Here is a 20,595-nt window from a genome sequence, read left to right as displayed (position 1 = left end):
AGAAGGGAGATCCTGTTGGTGTAGAATTTCTCACCAACCATCCATCCATCCTCCCTTACCTGTTTCAGCTCCTCTTTGGTAATGTACGGCTTCCCTTCTGACAGAGCGTGGAAGCCCGCCTCGATCTCATCGCTGGTCTTGATATTTTCAGACTCCTTGTCTATCAGGAAGGAGGTGTAGTCTTCGAGGGACACGTACCCCTTCCTGTCAGGGAACAGGCAGCAGCACCCTTCACATATTTCACACACTTGTCTCCACTTGCACTATTTTTATGGTATTCATTAAGCATTTACTATGTGCCAGGCACTGGGGTAGATACAAGTTAATCATGTTGGACACAGTCCATGTCCCACGTAGGGCTCACAGTCTTAATCCCCATTTTACAGATGAGATAACTGAGGCACAGAGAAGTTAAGTGATTTGCCCAAAGTCACACAGCAGGCAAATGGCAGAGTGGGCAGAGCAAATGGTAGAACCCTGGTCTTTCTGACTCCCAGGCCCGGGGTCTATCCATTAGGCAACACTGCTTCTCTATTTTCCCTCAAACTTATCTTCTCAAGGCTGAACGTGCCCAACTCCTTTGTCCTTTTCTTCTTCTTCTTTCTGGGCCCTCTCCAAACTACCTAGAATTACAATTCTCCCACAATTTTGATTAGTATAATAATAATAATAATTGTAGTATTTGTTTAAGTGTTTACTATGTGCCAAGTACTGTTCTAAGTTCTGAGAAAGACACAATATAATCAGGGCAGACACAGTCCCTGTCCCACACAGGGCTCGCCATCTAAGTAGGAGGGAGAGCAAGTATTGAATCTCCATTTTGCAGATGAGAGAACTGAGGCACAGAGAAGTGAGTGACTTGCCTAAGGTCACACAGTAGGTACATGGCAGAACCAGGATTAGAACCCATGTCCTCTGACTCCTAGGCCCGGGCTCTTTCCAATAGGCCACACTGATCACACTTGACTTTCAAGATCTTTTACAGTTTTATTCTCACTTTTGTCCTCCCTACATCCCTTTGATATTGAGGTACATCCCTTTGAGGTACGGAGAGGTGGGAATCAGCCCCATTTTACAGGGGAAGGAAACAGAGGCACAGAGAGGTTCAGTGACTTGCCCAAGGTCACTCGGCAGGCACGTGGCAGAATTGTGACTCGAACTCAAGTCTTCCGACTCCCAGACAGATACTCTCTTTCCCGCATCATCCAACTCCCCCCACAGCATCCTCCCAAACCTGTCAGGATCAACAGCGTCCAGGAACTTCTCAAACTTGGGCTGGGGTTCATCATCTTCCACCATGGGTAGGTAGTAGTTGAGCCCCCGTAGGCAGGACTTAAAATCTTTGTGGCTCAGGTGACCCGTTAAATTCTCATCGAAGTGTCTGAAAGGGAAGCACAAGGCTATTCATGGAGAAGCTTACGTCTTCAACCCACCGATGCAGAGTTAGTAAATCAATCTGTCCATCCATGTAAGCTTGATGTGGCAGGGAATGTGTCTATTTATTGTTATACTCTCCTAAGTGTGTAGTACAGTGCTTTGCATCCAATAAGTGTTCAATAAATACAATTGAATTAATGAATCCATGACTTATACTGAGCGCCTCCTGTGGGTGGAACACTGTACTAACCTCTTGAGAGCACAATCGTTGTAGCAGCAACATTTATTGAGTACTCACTTTTTTTCATGGTTCTTGTTAAGAACTTACTAAGCGCTGGGGTAGATCCAAGATAATTGGGTTGGACACAGTCCCTGTCCCACATAAGGCTCAATGTCTTAATCCTCATTTTGCATATGGGGTAACTGAGGCACAGAGAAGTGAAGTGACTTGCCCAAGATCACCTGAATAGGGCAAATAAAGGCCTTTGAGTAGTTGAAGTGTGCAGTTTGCAACTCGTGTAAACACCATGTTAAACTTTATGCCCTTCCACATATTGCTTCCTGGTGGTCCAGACAGATAGGCTCCAAGCTAAGACTTACATGTTGGCACACCTGTAGGGGTATGGGTGAGGTGTCTTCTAAGACCAGAAGGCAGTTGAACTGTAATTAGTAGATAAGGGCCGTTATATGGAAGAAGCTAAATGTAACGATCAACAAGCATACTATAAAGGCTAGGGGGAAACGCCTATGCTGTTGCTCTCTGTTATCTGAAAGGATGACAGAGACAGCCCAGGCAGAAGGAGACCTTTTAAACGGGGATGCCCGCTCTGGTCTCAGTCCATACTTGGCTGGTCGATGATATCCGAATGGAAGATATAGACAGCCCGGATATCAGAGAAGCAGCACGCCTCTAATGGAAAGAGCCCGGGCTTTGGAGTCAGAGGTCGTGGGTTCAAACCCCGGCTCCGCCAGTTGTCAGCTGTGTGACTTTGGACAAGTCACTGAACTTCTCTGGGCTTCAGTTACCTCATCTGTAAAATGGGGATTAAGACTGTGAGCCCCCCGTGGGACAACCTGATCACCTTGTAACCTCCCCAGCGCTTAGAACAGTGCTTTGCACATAGTAAGTGCTTAACAAATGCCATTATTATTATATCAGGAGACCTTTTAAATGGGGACACTCGTGTTTACCTTAAGCCTACACTCAGACTGAATATTGACTTGGGACTGATCATTCCTCAGTAGGAAATTTTCGAAGATCCTGGATTGAGGGCTTTATGGTGCCAGAGATCTCACTGTCCCTGGGTTGAGGGCTTTAATAGAAACAGGATCCTTTACTATTGGTGTTTTCTCTATGCCAATAAATGTTTCCTTACTGTAATATTGAATATCGTGATTTATTCCATCGGTAAAGCTGAGTCAAGAACACTCTTGCCCTTGATAGGCCTTATTGGGATGTAACAGGAGCCCAGTCCTGGTTCCTATAGAGGGAAAGGCCAAAGGTCGGGCATCCAGGAAGGTCTTGACTGGATTTCTGCTCCTATACAATAAGCTTGGAAATTAGAATCTCCAATGGTTTCCTCAGCCCATTCAGTGGATGCCCAGCTCACCCAAAGTTTCTTCATCCCAATCAATGGCTCCCCAGTTCACTCAAAGTTTCATCAGCTCACCCAATAACTTGTCAGCACAACCAGTGGCTTCCCAGGAAATTCTACGGTTCCTCACCCCACCCAGTGGCTCTCCAACTCACCCAAAGTTTCCTCATTCCAAACAATGGCTTCCCAGCCCATCCAACGGCTCCTCATCCCAATCAATGGCTTCCCAGTCCACCCAGTCAATTCAATCAATGGCTCCCCAGCCCACCTAAATTTTCCTCAGCCCATTCAATGATTCTCCAAACCACCCGATGTTTCTCCAGCCAACCAGTGGCTCCCCAATCCACCCAATATTTCCTCAGCCCATTGAACAGCTCTGCAACTCACTCAATGGCTGCCCAGCTCACCCGTAGTTTCCTCAACCCAATCAATGGTTTCCCAGCCCACCAAATGGCTTTCCAGCCCACCCAACGACTCCCAGCCCACCCTTCTCCCACCCAGCCTTCCAATACACCAGATCAGGATTCTTGTCCTGTTGCTGATCCTTGGTACAGCATGGATGACAGTTTTGAGAACATCCAAATACAGAGAGATGGTGGTGTATTATCAGACTGAGACTCCCTCCTCTCCCCTGACTTTCCACCATTCCTCTGGAAAGGCTGGCACTCACTTGTACGCCGTGCTGAACTCCATCAGTGTCTCCTCGCTCACTCCGATGGTGTTCCTGGAGAGAAGACAAGGTCGAGTCATTAGTGAGAAAGCTGGCAAATCTTATCCTTGAGGGCTCCAGGCTCACCAGTGACCTTCGTGATGGACACTCAACTTTCATCCCGCCCCCAACCTATGTTCTCCATGGACTGTCTGGTTTTCAGGCCACCATCATACTTTGCTATCCTATAATGATATTTTTATTTTCTCCCACTCCCTTCTGTGTCACCTGATTTGCTCCCTTTCTCCACCACTCCCCGACTCAGTCCCACGGGGTTTATGTCTAGATCCATAATCTATTTATTCATGTTAACATCTGTTTCCCCTTCTAGACTGTAAACTTGTATGGACAGGTAATGTGTCTGTTGTACTGTACTCTCTCGTGCAATCAGTTCAATGCTCTTCACATAGTAAGCACTTAATTAATATGATTGATTGATCTTTCCATCCAAGAGGCCAATAGGTGCCATGGTGGATATTAGCAGTTATGGTCCTGGGTCAGCAGGCGTGATGCTTATGGACAGGAATCTGTTTTCTGTATATATGTATATATGTTTGTACATATTTATTACTCTATTTATTTATTTATTTTACTTGTACATCTCTATTCTATTTATTTTATTTTGTTAGTATGTTTGGTTTTGTTCACTGTCTCCCCCTTTTAGACTGTGAGCCCACTGTTGGGTAGGGACTGCCTCTATATGTTGCCAACTTGTACTTCCCAAGCGCTTAGTACAGTGCTCTGCACACAGTAAGCGCTCAATAAATACGATTGATTGATTGATTGATTGATTGATTGATTGATTTTCTGCTTATTCCTTGGGACCAGTGTTCCCCCCAAAACAGTTTTAAGAAAGCCAGGGGCAAAAGAACAGTCCCCACCTGGATAACTAAGACTCATCAGAGAGTTCAAATGGGCTGCCTAAGGTCACACAGCACACCAGTGGGGGAGCTGAGACTCGAACCCCTCACCTCTCCTAGTCACTGCTCCCACCAGGTGTCTCTGCAGCCCTCCCTCCCTGAAAATGCAAGGGCATCCTTCCCTGCCCCACACCTGGCTTGGATTTGCTGTTCCAAATTGTGCTGCATCCTCATTCCCAGTTCATGTAACTGGTCCCACTGCTGAGCCAGCCCAATGGTGCTGTATTTGATGTCCAAGATCAGGGCCTCCTCCATGGACTCCCCTAGGTCCTCGATCTTTGTCAGCTGTCGCTTCATCACCTGGATCTCCTTCTGCTTCCTCTGCAGTAATAATAATAATAATAATTATGACAGTAGTTGTTAAGCGTGCCAAGCTCTGTTCTATGGACAGCACTGATTAGGTACCTACTGAGCGCCGTGGGCCGTATTGAGTGCTCGGGAGGCAGGAAACACTTTCCCCACATCCGACCCTAGTGCTTATTCACTTCTATTAATATCTGTTTCCCCCTCTAGACTGCAAGCTTGCTATGGGCAGGGAATGTGTCTACCCACTCTATTGTATTGTCCTCTCCCAAGTGCTTAGTACAGTGCTCTACACACAGTAAACGTTCAATGAGTACTATTGATGATGATGATGACCCAATTACCTTGTCTTATCTATTTGTATTAATGCCTGTCTACCCCTCTAGACTGTAAGCTCATTGTGGGCATGCAATGTGTCTGCCTACTCTGTTATGTTGCCCTCTCCCAAGTGCTTAGTACAGTGCTCTGCACACTGTAAGAAATCAATAAATACCATTGATGTTGATGACGATGATGATGACAATCTGATTACCTTGTAATAAGGGGACTAGATCACACGACCTCAAGGGCTTATTTATTTAATGTCTGCCTTCCCCTCTAAACTGTAAGCTCCTTGTAGGCAGGGAACATATCTGTCCACTTTCCTGAATTAGGCTCTTCCAGGTGCTTAGTACAGTGCTCTGTATCTGGTAAGCACTCAATGAATGTCAATGATTGATTGATTAGTCTAGGGCTTGGCCCGATTACTTTGTATCAACTCCAGCACACAGAAAACAATGAACATATACCATGATACAATGATAATTGAACATATACAATGATAATTAATTATCATTAATTAATTTTAGGATGATTGCTCACTGCCATAGAGGGACTTCCACTTCTAGACTGTGAGCCCGCTGTTGGGTAGGGACCGTCTCTATATGTTACCAACTTGTACTTCCCAGGCGCTTAGTACAGTGCTCTGCACACAGTAAGTGCTCAATAAATACGATTGAATGAATGAATGAATAACAGACAGAAACTATTCACAAAGCATAGACTGTAAGTTCCCCTGTAGACTGTAAGCTCCTTAAGGACAAGGATTTCATTTATCAACTCTATTGTATTGCATTTTCCAAAGCATTTAGTCCAGTGCAGACACCCAGTAAGTGCTCAGTAAGTACCACTGATTGATTGTTAGAGCGACTGCAGGGGAAAAATAAGGATTCAACAGGAAGTTCATCAGGACCATTACATACGGTCCTTGCTGACAAGGGGCTTCCATTCTAATGGTGGAGATGGACCTAAGAATATCTTCAAGCAGAGGAATAAGAGTAAGTTGACTGTCCAGCTGGATTCACAAGGTTTGAGGATGGGCATAAATAGATCCATAAATTCCAGAGGTGACTGATGGGAAGGATCAGGCTTATATTAATGGGATAAAGAATAAAAGTGGATCAAAATATGGAGCAGAGGTGGGGCAGTGGGCAGTGCAATGAGAAACTCAGACTGACTAAAAGTAGTAGGTACTTTTCCCACGGCCTGGACCTCTGGTCCCTTGTCACCCTCCTCTCTGCAACGCCTCCACTTGGCCAGAACACCAATCAATCAATCAATTATATTTACTGAGTCTTACTGTGTGCAGAGCACTTGAGACAGTACAGTATAACAACATAACAGACACATTCCCTGCTCACAATGAGCTTACTGTCCAAAGAGGGAAGATGCAGCCAAGTCAGAGAGGGGAGAACAAAGCAGACAGGAGCAGAAGTTATGGGGTGATCCTGGAGCCGTAGGAGGCAGGGGACTGGACCACATGGCCTCCCCAGAGTCCCTTCCATCCCCAGATTCGAGGACACCCATCGCTGTCTTTCCCCACCTTACTCCAGCAAATACCTCCAGAACTGAGCTGAAGCTCAACACACTCACTTTATTAGCTTCCAGCTGTGACTCCAAAGTTCCTGTTTCCTTGAGCAGGGAGCTACAGGGAGATATAAAACAGCCTATCACCTCACCATCTTACCTGTTGGCACAAATTCCATTCAAGCCCAAAGCCCCACACCCAACAAATTTCAGATTCCTTGTCTGCAAGTGCATCACTTCTCTGTTTCTTGGATCCCTTCCCACCTTGGTCCAGAGTACTTGCCCTAACCTCCAACCTCCTGCTGACAGCCCAGGCCCTCCTTCTCCCCATAGTGAGGAGAGGGAAAAGATAAGGAAATATATGATCTAGCAACGCCATTTCAGATAAAATAAAATGCACTCACCCATCCAGAAAGTAGGCCCTGGGCCAGGGAATCCAGGAGCCAGGCGAGGAATAGAGGAGGCAGAAGATGCATTAGAACCATTTTCAATCATTCTTAAACTGCAGAAATCTTAGACAGTTTTCCCCTCCCCTGCTGTACCAGGGTCAGACTACACCAAAGTTCACATGTCCACTTGCCCAGTGGCTTGTAGCTGCTCATTTCCAGCACTTTAGGCCTGCCCCTAAGCCCCTTCTCCTAGTGATCTCACAGAAGCCTGGCCTGGGCCTCTATTTGGCTTCCCTTTCACTTCTCTCCTCTGCTTCCCTGTCTCCTCTGTCCTTGGCTTCCTGTACCTGGTCTCCTGAATCCATTGGAAGAAAGCGCTGGCCAGTTGCTCGAACTCCTGGCACATCTCATTGTTTTTAAGCTGCCTCTTCTCCTCTCGCTGTAGCTCTTCCTCGTGCTCCTGAAAACCAAACAAGAAGCCTCACAGGAGGGACAAATCCTCTGTGTGCAACTCCAGGGGGAGGGAGGGAGAGTGAGGAAGGGAAAGAGGGAGAGAAAAGGAGAGAGAGGGAGGGAGAGGAAGAAGACAGGGGAAAGAGGAGAGAGAAAAGAGGGAGAGAGCAAGAGAAGGAGAGAGAGAGAGATTGAGAACAAGATCTGAGAGTAAGAGCAAGATCAAGTGAGAGCAGAGGCAGGTGTATCCAGGGTAGCTCCAGCACAGAGGAGTCCAGTGCTCCAATCTAACCTAAATCCCTCTCATTACTCCCTAAACATCCAAGGAATCCACTCAGTGGTTTGTTCAGTAAGTGAGACACAGTGGGGCCTAGTGGAAAAAGTACAGAACTGGGAGCCATGGATCCCTTTAGACTGTCAGCTCATTGTGAGCAGGGAAAGTGTCTGCTAACTGTTGTATTGTACTCTCCCAAGTGCTTAGTACAGTGCTTTGCACATAGTAAGTGTTCAACAAATACCATTTATTAATTGACTGATGCTACCCCTGGCTTTGGCACCAGGCTATTGGGTGACCTTGGGTCAGTTACTTCACCTCTCTGCGCTTCGGTTTCCCACTCTGTGAAATGGGGTTGGAATCCCTGATCCCTCTGTCTCTCTTACAGACTGAGAGCCTCATGGGGGATGGGGACTGAATCCAAGCCAGTCAGCATGTGTAGACCCTGTGCACTTAGCACAATGCTGGGCACAGAGCAAGTGCCAAATAAATAATAATAATAATTCTGGTATTTGGTAAGTGCTTACTATGTTCCAGGCACTGTACTGAGCGCTAGGGTGGATACAATCTAATCAGGTTGGACACAGTCCCTGTTTCTCATGGAGCTCAGTCTTAATCCCCATTTTACAGATGAGGTACTTGAGGCCCAGAGAAGTGAAATGACTTGCCCAAGGTCACACAGAAGACAAGTGGTGAAGTCAGAATTAGAACCCAGATGGTCCTGACTCCCAGGCCTGGGCTCTACTGCTCAAGGTTGCCGTGCCAGGTGACGGACCTTGATAATGACTGGCAGATGTTTCCAGATGGACTCGAGCAGTTCGATGGTGAACCAGGTGTAGGGGCTGGCCGTCAGGTTCAGGGCTTTGATCTCCTCATCCAGCTCCACCAGACGTTCAAAGTCGGCCTGGGCCGGCCCCAGGGTGGCCAGCAGGGCCTCGTGCTCGGCCTGCAGTTGGCGGAACTCTTCCAGGGATGTGCAGTGCACCGGCTCTGTCAGATCCTCCTCCATGTGCTCACACCAGTGGTTGAAGGCCGACGCCCGCTGGGCATACTCCAGGAACAGCTCTTCCGCCTCGTGGGCAGGGGGAAGAGGGAAAACGCTGAGGTCAGGGGACCCCAATGTCCCCCTCAATCCGGTCCATTGGTCCGCTGATCTGTCCATCCACCCACTTATCCTTCCACCCACTCATCCATCATCCATCTATCACCCATCCATCCGTCATCATAATAATAACAGTTGTGGTATTTGTTAAGCGCTTACTTGGATACAAGCAAATCGGGTTGGACACAGTCCCTTTCCCACGTGGGGTTCATAATCTCAAACCCCATTTTACTGATGAGGTAAATGAGGCACAGAGAAGTGAAGCGATTTGTCCAAAATCACACAGAAGATGTGTGGTGGAGCTGGGATTAGAACCCATGACCTTCTGACTCCCATCATCTATCCATCTATCATCCATCCATCATTAATTCATACATTCATTCATTTACCCAACCCATCCATCCCCACCCACCTATCCTTCATCCGTCCACCCACTCGTCTGTCCATTCACCCATCCGTCATCCATACATTTATTCACCAACCCAACCCACCCAGCCCGACCCACCTATCCATCATCCACCCATCCATCATCCATCTATTGCCATTCATCCATCATCCATCTATTATCCATTCATCCATCATCTATACATTTATTCACCTACCCAACCCACCCATCTCCACCTACCTATCTATCACCCATCCACCCTCTCATCCATCCAACCACCCACCCATCCATCCATTCACCCATCCACCCAATTCACTTTGATAGTAGTAGTTATAGTAATAGTAGCAAGCACATTTGATTCTGTACAAAGTATAAATTCTTTATCTGTAATGCAGTGCTAGTTAGCAATCAGCTCTTAGTACAGGGCTGTGAACATAGAATAAACCGCTCAATAAATATGACTGATTGACTGAACCGAAACAACACCTATAGGCCAGAGAGAAATGAGAATGGAGAGCTGCCACTTAGAAGGTCAGAGAGAACCAAGAACGGGGAACCAAAACAGAGAGAAATGAGAATGGAGAACCAAAACACTACAAGTCAGAGAGAACTGAGAATTGAGAACCAAAACAACACTTACAAGGCCTGAGATAACCAAAAATGAAGACCCAAATCAATGGTTTCAAAGCTGAAGAAAACTGAGAACGGAGAACTAAAAGAACCCAATGCCAGAGAGAACCAAGAATGGAGAACCAAAACAGTACTTTCCAGGCCAAAAAAGAACCAAGAATGAAGAACTACAACCCAAGGCCAGAGAGAACGAAGAACAGAGAACGAAAACAATACTTTTCGAGGTCAAAAAAGAACCGAGAATGGAAAACCAAAACAACATTTTCAAGGTCAGGGAGAACTGAGAATCGAGACCCAAACTGAACCTCACAAGGTCAGAGAGAACTGAGAATGGAGAAGCAAATCACTTCAAAGGTCAGAGAGAACTGATAACCAAAACAACTCCGAAGATCAGAGAGAACTGAGAACACAGAACCAAAACAAATCAGAGAGAACTGAGAACAGAGAACCGAAACAAAACTTGCAGGCCTGAGAGAATCAAGAACAGAGAACCAAGACCATGGTCCCAAGGCCAGAGAGAACTGAGAAATGGAGAAGCAAAAGCCCATGTTCCTCTAGTCCAGAGCTGTGCACCCTCAGGGATGCACCACTGATCCCATCGATAAATTGATGACTCCTCCACCCAAATACCTTCCTGAGGGGCAGCTGCTCCTCCAGCAGGGTTTGCTTCCGGGCGGCCGAGGCGGCCAGCAACACCTCCCATCGGGCCATCAGGGCGGCATGGCGCCCTTCGAGTTCACTGAGCCGCGGGTGCCCAGCCTCCGCCAGCTGGTCCTTCAAGTCTCTGATCTCTGACAGTCTCTCCACCTGGAAACTCTGGAGCCCGGAGTCAAACGTCTCCTGCAGGAAGCACCGTGGGACCGGGACAGTGGGGTGAGAGGTGATGGCGGGGAGGGGAGGGTGAAGACAAAAGGGGGTAGGGGAATGTTTCTGGGAGACCCTCAGCCCACCTCCACAACCGCTGCAATCTGGGGAGAGGGCGTGGACCAGGGGGAAGACCACCACCCTGCTAATCCCACCGCTGCCCCCGGCCTGCTGTGGGACCTCGGGCAAGTGGCCTCAGTCTTCTCCTCGGGACAATGGGGAGACACCCGCTCTCCCACCCTGTGAACTGCTCCGTGAGGAACAGGGGCAGCAGCCAATTTGATCCTGCCGTAGCTGCCGCAGTGCTTAGTACAGTGCTGAGTGTCTGCGAAGGGCTAAGGATGTCCCATCATCGGGCCCAGTGGTGTCCTCCTCAGTTTCTCTGTGCTGGCCAGGGACCAAGTTCTGTGTGCCCTCTTCCCTCTGCCCCTGAGGTCAGCTCTAACCTGCTTGTCCAGCAGTGTGTAGTAATAGGCCAGGTCCCGCTCTCCATTCCCGTTGGCCTTCAGACTTGCCTCCTTCTCCACTGAGGAAGCAACAGTGTATGATGGAGTAGTGGGGTAGCTAGGGATGCTCTTCAGTGGCAGCAAGAGGGATTTAGGTCAGACCCTGAGGAGTGCCCCCCCACCCCCCGGCTATCTCTCTTGCAAGGAGGTAGGGAGGGGTCCTTTCCTCTTGTAGACTGTATGTTCATTTTGGGCAGAGAATGTGTCTACCAACTTGGTTGTATTGGATTTTCCTAAACATTTAGTACAATGCTCTGCACACAGTAGGAGTTCAATAAATATGACTGATTAATTGATACTCTGCACACAGAAAGAGCTCAATAAATATGACCGATTGATTGTACAGTGCTCTACACACTGTAAGTACTCAATAATGATTGATTGATTGATTGATTCCAGCTAGAGACAGTGGCAAGGAGACCACAGGTCTAAGCTACCTCGCCCAGCAGGCCCCATAGTGGGGGAACTTCTAAGGGGAGGGCTGGGCCTCTTATGATTGATTGTTTCCTTTGTGAATCACATAAGGGAGGGGTTGGGAGAAGATTGGAGGAACCAGCACTGGAGTCCTCCTTCTGCCCCCTGGGTCCTGGGCTCCCATAATCCTCTGGGTCAGACCAGTCTAGACCGTACCTATCCATGCCTCCGCCATGTCGGCCTTCCAATTGAACTGCTGCAGTGCCAAGTCCTCCTCTAGCTGGGTCCGCCGGATGGCCGCGGCCTCAGACAGAGCCGAGAGCTTCTTGTTCAGGGTGTCCATTTTGGCGGCCACTAGCTCTCCCTGCTGGCTTTCCTGCTGCTTCTCCAGAAGAATAAGGTGGCGGGGAGGGGAGAAGTGGGGAGTGGGCTCATCAGTTTATGCCTCCATGGGCATCCAAACCACCCAGGCTGCCCTTCTGAGCCCGTTACTCAGGTAACCACAGTCTCAATAATAATAATAATTGTGATATTTGTTAAGCATTTATTATGTGCCAAGCATTGTTTTAAGTGATGGAATAAGTACAAAGTAATCAGGTTGGACAAAGTCACTGCCCCACATGGGGCTCACAATCTTAAGTATCATTTTACAGAAGAGGGAACTGAGGTACAGAGAAGTTAACTGATTTGCTCAAAGTCACACAGCAGACAAGTGGCAGAACCAAGATTGAACCCAAACCTGTGCTCTTGCCATTAGTCCATGCTGCTTTTCCAACCGGGGAAGCAGTGAGCCTAATGGAAAGAGCCCAGGCTTGGGCATCGGAACATCTAGGTTCTAATCCCGACTCTGTTGCTTGCCTGTTGAGGGACCTGGGCCAAGTAGCTTAACTTCTGAGGGTCTCAACTGCCTCATATGTAAAATGGGGATTCAATACCTGTCCTCTCTTCCTCCTTTGGCTGTGAGCTCCACGTGGGACAGAAACTATGTCCTAACTGATTATCTTGTATCTATCCCACACTTAGTACAGTGGTAGGCAAATTGTAAGTGCTCAAATGTAACAACAATAATTATGATTGTTATTATCATTATAATTAGCTTATCCCATATTCGCTGTAGAGGTTAGCACAGTGTCTGGTTCATAGCAATGAAGACTCCCATTAGGAACAGCAGACGAGCTCAGTCCAGACCAAAAATCTACATTGAGGAGTTGATTTTAATGCTGGTCAATTAAGCAGTGGTATCTATTGAGCGCTTACTGTATGCGGAGTGCTGTACTAAGCTCTTAAGAGAGTACAGCAGCAGTTGTACACAGTGAGTTTACAATCTAGAGGGGTGATATGCATTATTCTCTCATCCCTGCCCCTCTAGACTGTAAGCTCATTATGGGCAGGGAATGTGTCTTCTAATTCTTTTTCACTGTACTCTCCCAAGAGCTTAGTATAGTGCTCAGCACACAGTAAATGCTCAATAAATATGATTGATTGCCCCCCAGGTTCTCTTGTCCGCTATGAGAATGTCCTCTAATTCTAGTCTGCTTTCCCAAGTGCTTAGTACAATGTTCTGCACATAGTCAATAACACTAACACCAGAAAGGGTGGTCAAGGCAGCAGCAGAGAGGCAATGGGGAACCAAAACAACAAAGTCAGGGAAAGCAGCACCGAATAGATCTTTGACCCTCGAGCCAATGGGTTGACAAGAGAAGCAGAGTTGCCTAGTGGCTAGAGCCTGGACCTGGGAGTATGAAGGACTGGGTTCTAATCCCAGCTCTGCTGTGTGAACTCAGCCAAGTCACTTCACTTCTTTATGTCTCAGTTAATTAATTTGTAAATTGGGGATGAAGACTGGGAGCTCCATGGGGGACATGGACTGTGTAATAATAATTATGGTACTTATTAAGTGCTTACTATGTGCTAAGCATTATTCTTAGCACTGTAGTAGATACACATTCATCAGGTTGGACACAATCCCTGTCTCACATGGGGCTCACACTCTCACCCGCATTTTACAGATGAAGTAACTGAGGCACAGAGAAGTTAAGTGAGTAGCCCAAGGTCACACAGCAGATGTGGCTGAGCCCAGATTAGAACCCAGGTCCTTCTGACTCCCAGGTGTCCAACCTGATTAATTTGTGCCTACCCGAGTGCTTAGCACAGTGCCTGGCACATAGTAAATGCTTAACAAATGCCATTAAATAAAAAAAAATTAAAAAACAGGTGAACAGGTTGCCTTCATCCTCCCCAGAAGCAGGAAGGAAGGGGTAATTCCTCTGTTCTCACCTTGCTCAGAATCTCGTTCCCCTGAGTGCACACATCTTGCACCCGGGCCTCGTGAGCAGCAAAATCTGTCTCAAAGGCTTCATGCTTCTTCAACAAACCCTGTGGGAGAAACAAAGTGACCAGTCAGCCGGTCAGAGTGACGGTATCCCTCCCTCCACCCCACTCAAGGGCCGGTTCCTTCTGACCCTGATGATTATGGGGAAAAAGACATATCCTTGATTTGATGGGGATAGGCCAGACAATCTAACTGTGCATTTCTCATCAGAGGAATTCCTTCCTGGATTCTAGCCTCATCTCCAACACAGCTCAGATGCTGTGTGACCTTGGGGAAGTCCCTCGACCTCTCTGATTCTCCAATTTTTCCCACAAGCATGATTGTGCAAGAATGAAAAGTGGATGAAGGCTTTTGGAGGGTGTAGGGAGGAGAAAGTGGCTTCCTAGGCTCCCACAAGATCGTGGAAAGGAACAGCTGTCACCTGGGTGGCAATCAGAGAGTCTCCGAAATCTCCCCCGGAGATCAAAGCTGTCTTCTCATTGATCCAGGCCTCCTCCTCCTCCGCCTCCTCCATGAACTGCAGGAATTGCAGAGACTCATCCAGCCGGAGGCCCCTAGCATTTGGAAGAACCATTCTTTTCCCATAATCCCCTGGGCCATCCCAACCCCAAAGCCTTCCCAGCGGCAGGGAGCGGCCAAAGAAAGTCCTAGGAGAAAGCTGAAAGAATACCCTGATAGGAAAAAACACAAGCTTTAACAGGAAACAACCACTTGGCATTAGTCGACAAGCTTCTTTCGGGCAGGAGTCTTGTCCACTAATTATATTGTACTCTCCCAAGCGCTTCGTTTAGTGCTCTGCATACAGTAGCCCATAAGCTCCCTGAAGGCATGGATTGTGCCTATCAATTCTACTGGACTCTCCCCAGAACTTAGTACAGTGCTTTGCAGACAATAAGCGCTCAGTAAATACCATGGATCAATGGAGGAGGCAGTCAAGCCAGGACTGGGCCTGAGTCAAAGGGGAGCCTTCTTTTCCCTCAAACGATCAATTATATGTATTGAGTGCTTAGTGTGCAGGACACTGTACTGTGCACTTGGGAGAGTACAACACTACAATATCAGTCAGTCAATGGTATTTATTGAGTGCTCACTATGGGCAGAGCACTGTACTAACTGCTTGGGAGAGTACAATACAATGATATAACAGATACATTCCCTGCCCACAACTAGCTTAGAGTTTAGAGGGAGGGATGGACATTAATACACAAAAATAAGTGATAATAGACACCAGCGGAAGGCTCGACACCCCACACTCACCGGTCTTTGGCGGATGCATTTAGCTCCTTCCAATGCTGCTCCAACTGGGCCAGTCTCTGCTGGATCTGGTCCCGCCCCACGGCATCATTGTCTGCCAGTTGGCTGGCCGTGTTCAGCACACCCTGCCAGGAAGGACCCCCACCACCGACACACACCCCAAGTTCAGTCAGCTCCACGGCCCCCAGCCCCCATCCATCCCAGATACTGAGAGGCCCTTGACGTCACACATGTCATTTTTCATAACCCACCCCAGAGTTCCATCTGAATCTAGAACGTTCTTCAGAGGAGAACCGACCCTTCCCACCAGACCCCCCCCCAGCTGGGGATTGAGACTGTGAGACCCCTGTGTCCAATCCAATTTGCTTGTATTCACCCCAACACTTAGTACAGTGCCTGGCACATAGAGTGCCACAATTATTATTATTACATAACTAAGTGGGAGAAGAGTCCCTTCATCTCTGTGGAGGAATCAGTACTGGACAAGGGGCAATCCAGCTGAAAACGGGATGGACGGTCATACTGTCTCCAAATCTCCTTCCCTAGTGGTCATTTCTAGACCTCTACAATCACACCAGTTTTGACCATTTCAAGTTTTGATCTTACTCAGGGGTAGCATGGTCTAGAGGACAGGGCCCAGTCCAGGGCCATGTTCAAATCTCAGCTCTGTTCTTGGACAGCTTGGTGACATGGGTGACCATTTAACATTTTTGGGTGCCGGTGTTCCCACTCCCTACTCTCGTGGGAATGTAGGAGGTTATGATGAGATGGTTGACATGAAAATGCTTGGGGGGAAATCAAGGCACCGGAAAGATTCCACAGATTATCTGAGACCGGGCTGTGGTTAGGGGTGGGGGGGTGGGAGTGTCTCTGAGATTCAGAATGTCCCACCTGGATGGCTGTTTCATGGGCCACCAGCTCTCCTTCAAGACGTCTGTGCTTCTTCTGCAGATTCTGCACAGCAGGCAGACTCCTCCCGTAGTCCTGGGAGCTCACCCTCAGAAGCTTCTCCCTGGAAGCAGTGGCATTTATTGAGCACCCCCTGGGAGCTGACCACTGTAATGAGCACTCGGGAAGTACCAAGCAAAGGAGTGATGCATTCCCTGCCCACAAGGAGCTTCCACCATAATAAAGGAGACAGACACCTGACATAATGGGTCTGGGAATCAGAGGACCTGGGTTCTCAACCAGGCTCCACTGCTTGCCTTGCCTTGGACAAGTTACTCAACTTTCCTGGCCCTTGGATTACCTGAAAATGGGAATTCATTACCTGGTCTCCCTCCCCCTTAGCCTGTGAGCCCTGTGTGGGATAGGGACTGTGTCCAACCTGATTATCTTGTATCTATGCCAATGTTTAGCACACAGCTTGGCCTATAGTGAGAACTGAACAAATAACATAATTATCATTATTATCAGACACATACCACTAGATTGTAAGCTTGTTATGGGCAGGGAATGTGTCTATTAACTCTGTTATACTGCACTCTCCCAAGTGCTTAGTACAGTATTCTGCATACAGTCAGTGCTCAATGTGCTGGATTGATTGCTTGAAGTAGAGCTCTGGACAAAGATATTGCTAGAGGAGAGGATGGGGATGAGCTAGGAATCAATCAATAAATCAATTATATTTATTGAGCACTTACTATGAGCACAACACTGTACTAAGCTCTTGGGAGAGTACAACAGAATTAGCAGACAAATCCCCTACACATAACAAGCTCAGAGTCTAAGGGGGAGGCAGAAATTAATATAAATAAACTATGGATATGTACATAAGTGCTGGGTGGTGGGGTATAAAGGGAGCAAATCAGGGTGATACAGAAGGGAATGGGAGAAAAGGAAATGAGGGTTTCGTCAGGGAAGGCCTCTTGGACCTCCTCTTGGAGGTGTGCCTTCAATAAGGCTTTGCAAGTGGGAAGAGTAATCGTCTGCCAGATATGAAGAGGGAGGGCGATCCAGGCCAGAAGCAGGACGTGGGCGAGGGATCGGTGGCCAGATAGATGAGATCAAGTTTCAGTGAGAAGGTTAGCAATAGAGGAGTGAAGTGTGTGGGCTGGGTTGTAGTAGAAGAGTAGAAGAGGGGGCAGGGTGATTGAGCACTTTAAAGACAAGGATGAGGAGTTTCTGTTTGGTGAGGAGGTGGATGGGGAGTGGGTGGGAAGGTGGGAGTTTGGAGGGGAAAGGACTCACTCGATCCACGTTTCCTCATCATCGAGATCATGGAAGAATTGAAACAAGTCATAGGCTTCCTGAAGTTTCTGGTGGTGAGCGATGGCCTGCTTCTGTACCTCTGCAAACCTCTCGTTGACGCTCTCCCTCTTCGCCACGATCTGGTCGGCGTTAAAAGCCCCACTGTCCACTAGGTTCTTAGCCAGTTGGTTCAGCTCTTCCAAGTTGTCCTGGGTGGGGGGAAGGGGAGAGGAGACACTTACAGCGGCTGGGGTGAGAATCCCATAAAGTGCCAATCAAATGCAAAGCCAAGTGGAAGTCCAGTCAATCAGAGGTATTGGTTGAGTGCCTACTGTGTGTGGAGCACTGTACTAAGCATTTGGGGATGTACAGTAGAGTTAATAGCTATGATCCCTGCGCTCAAGTAACTTGCAATCTAATAATACTTACCGAGTGCCTACTGTGTGTGGAGCACTGTACAAAGCCCATGGGAGAGTATAATAGAATTAGTATTCTTTCAATCGCATTTATTGAGGACTTGTGTGCAAAGCGCTGTACAAAGCGCTTGGGAGAGTACAATACTACAATAAACAGACACATTCCCTTACCACAACAAGCAAACAGTATAAAGCAGGAGGAGCCAGACATAAATATAAATAAATAAATTACAGATTTGTGCATAAGTGTTGTGGGCTGATGGTTGAGTGATGTGGAAGTGTTGAAGCAGCACTAGAGGGGAAATGGGGTGGGTGGGTTAGGAGATTAATCAGGGAAGACTTCTGGAGAAGGTGTGATGGTAATAGGCCTTTGAAGATGGGGAAAGCATGGTCCGCTGGACATGCAGAGGGAGAAAATCCAGGGAGGAGGGACGGTGTGAGTGAAGGGGTCAACAGATGGAGAGATTAGCACGAGGGATAGTGAAGAGAACAATGGAAAAGTGTCTACAAGGTCTCGGGGGTAGCCCAGCCCTGATTCTCCCCAGTGACGGGTGGGGCTTTGGCTTCCATTTACTTCTCGTGCGGACATCTCCGTCTGCAGGAGCTGGTGTTTCTTCAGAAGATTTCCAGCTGAAGCCAGATCTCTGGCGTAGTCTTTCATCGCCAACAGTGTCTCTGCCTGGATGGGAAGAAGGTGACAGTGAAGTTGTCTAGTGACCACTGGGGTAACCTTTTCTCACGGACCCTATCCTCATGTCATATTTGTTCTCCAAGGAACAGGAGTTAGCAAGATCTCAGGTTTGTTGCCCATTGGGGAATCCATGAATCCACAAATTAATCTACCCATTCAACCATCCATCCATTCATCCATCCATCCTCCATCCATCCTTACTTACATCATCCATCTACCTATCATCCATCCAACCCAGCTCCGCCACATGTCAGCTGCGTGACTTTGGGCAAGTCACGTAACTTCTCTGTGCCTCAGTTACCTCATCTGTAAAATGGGGAGTAAGATTGTGAGCCCCACCTGGGACAACCTGATAACCTTGTATCTCCCCCAGCGCTTAGAATAGTGCCTGGGACATAGTAAGCGCTTAACAAATACCATTATTATTATCATCATAACTAATGATGGTATTTATTAAGCACTTACTATGTGCCAGGCACTGTTCTAAGCGCTGGGGTGGATACAGGCAAATTAGGTTGGACACGGTCCCTGACCCACGTGGGGCTCACTGTCTCGATCTCCATTGTTCAGATGAGGTAACTGAGGTACAGAGAAGTTAAGTGACTTGCCCAAGGTCACACAGCAGACAAGTGGCAGAGCTGGGATTAGAACCCATGACCTTCCGGCTCCCAGGCCCGTGCTCTAACCACTATGCCCTGCTGCTTCTTCATCCACCCATCCTCCAGACAGCCATTCCCCACCCAGCCAACCATCCTCCATCTATCCATCCTCCATCCTCCAACTATCCACCATCCATCCATTCACTACCCATCCATTTACTTCATCCATCCATCACTTCCTCCTTCTCTCCATCCCACCCTGCACCTCACTGCGATCGAGGAGAAGGGGTCAAGCACCCAGAAGTGGGGGATTTGCTTTCTGGGGCTATGCCATCTGCGGGAAAGTTTTCCAAGCAAAGACCCCCATGAGGACCGCTCACCTCTGAGAGCCAGTACTCGAAGTCACGGATGCCAGTGTTAAACCTCTGTTGGCGACTGGCTTCGTTCAGCTTCTGCCCTTTGTCTTTCGTCTTATCCAGAAGGTCGTGCCACTGCTCGGTCAAGGATTCCAGGCGCTCCTGTCAGCGAGAGAGAAGAGTCACCCGGGGTGGGGGAAGCTGGGGCAGGTGGCCTGGCATAGGGGTAGGGTGGTGAGAGGTGGATGGGGGAGGCTCTTCCACCTGTTAGTTCTCACTCCTGGAGGTCGTAAAGCAGGATTTTGCCACGTGTGGGAAGTCCTCCCTTAGTGGTCCTTGGTTGAAGGACTGCTGGTTCTCCATACTATTATTATTATCATTATTATTATTCTCTTTGTTAAGCATTTACTATGTGTCAAGCACTGTTCTAAGCATTGGGGCAGATACAAGTTAATCAAGTTGGACAGAATCCCTGTCCCACATGGGGCTCGCAGTCTAAGTAGAGGGAGAACAGGTACTGAATCCCTATTCTACAGATGAGGAAATTGAGGCACAGAGAAGTTTTTTGTGTTTTTTTGTTTTACGTTACTTGTTAAGAACTTGTTATGTACCAGGTACTGTTACTAATCCCTGGGGTAGATATGAGATCATCAAATTGGACACAGTCCCTGTCCCACATCATATTACAGATGAGGTAACTGAGGTACATAGAATAATAATATATGGTATTTGTTAAAGATTTACTTTAGTAAAGGCACTGTACTTAGCACTGGATGTATACAAGCTTATCAGGTTAGACACAGAGTCCCTGTCCCACACGGGGCTCACAGTTTTTATCCCCATTTTACAGATGAGAAGTCACTTGTCCACGGTCACACAGCAGACAAGTGGAGGAGCCAAGATTAGGACCCAGATCCTTCCGACTCCCAGGTCTATCTACCAGTCCACACTGCTTCTCAGAGTTGATTTGTTCCTGACACAGGGTGTCTCC

General features: G+C 47.8%; 1 protein-coding gene across 2 annotated transcripts in view; it reads right to left on the bottom strand.

Annotated features, from left to right (window-relative positions):
• Window positions 1-20,595, bottom strand: part of SPTA1 (spectrin alpha, erythrocytic 1) — a 61,691-nt gene that overhangs the window by 1,224 nt on the left and 39,872 nt on the right. The window contains exons 33-50 of one of the 2 annotated variants that reach the window (XM_038768341.1): window positions 19,629-19,766; window positions 18,533-18,637; window positions 17,543-17,751; window positions 16,244-16,364; window positions 15,356-15,477; window positions 14,520-14,652; window positions 14,044-14,142; window positions 11,983-12,148; window positions 11,293-11,372; window positions 10,613-10,822; window positions 8,641-8,937; window positions 7,486-7,598; window positions 7,154-7,171; window positions 6,816-6,867; window positions 4,735-4,922; window positions 3,643-3,696; window positions 1,235-1,381; window positions 60-204 (exon numbers count right to left, since the gene is read on the bottom strand). In XM_038768341.1, coding sequence (XP_038624269.1) covers window positions 60-204; window positions 1,235-1,381; window positions 3,643-3,696; window positions 4,735-4,922; window positions 6,816-6,867; window positions 7,154-7,171; window positions 7,486-7,598; window positions 8,641-8,937; window positions 10,613-10,822; window positions 11,293-11,372; window positions 11,983-12,148; window positions 14,044-14,142; window positions 14,520-14,652; window positions 15,356-15,477; window positions 16,244-16,364; window positions 17,543-17,751; window positions 18,533-18,637; window positions 19,629-19,766 — 2,397 coding nt within the window. Of the gene's footprint in view, window positions 1-59; window positions 205-1,234; window positions 1,382-3,642; window positions 3,697-4,734; window positions 4,923-6,815; window positions 6,868-7,153; window positions 7,172-7,485; window positions 7,599-8,640; window positions 8,938-10,612; window positions 10,823-11,292; window positions 11,373-11,982; window positions 12,152-14,043; window positions 14,143-14,519; window positions 14,653-15,355; window positions 15,478-16,243; window positions 16,365-17,542; window positions 17,752-18,532; window positions 18,638-19,628; window positions 19,767-20,595 lie in introns of both variants that reach the window. The other variant, XM_038768342.1, reaches the window with a different exon arrangement.

The sequence above is a fragment of the Tachyglossus aculeatus genome, chromosome Y4, assembly GCF_015852505.1.
Source record: "Tachyglossus aculeatus isolate mTacAcu1 chromosome Y4, mTacAcu1.pri, whole genome shotgun sequence".
Lineage (NCBI taxonomy): Eukaryota > Metazoa > Chordata > Mammalia > Monotremata > Tachyglossidae > Tachyglossus > Tachyglossus aculeatus.
This window is presented reverse-complemented; position numbering and strand designations above follow the sequence as displayed.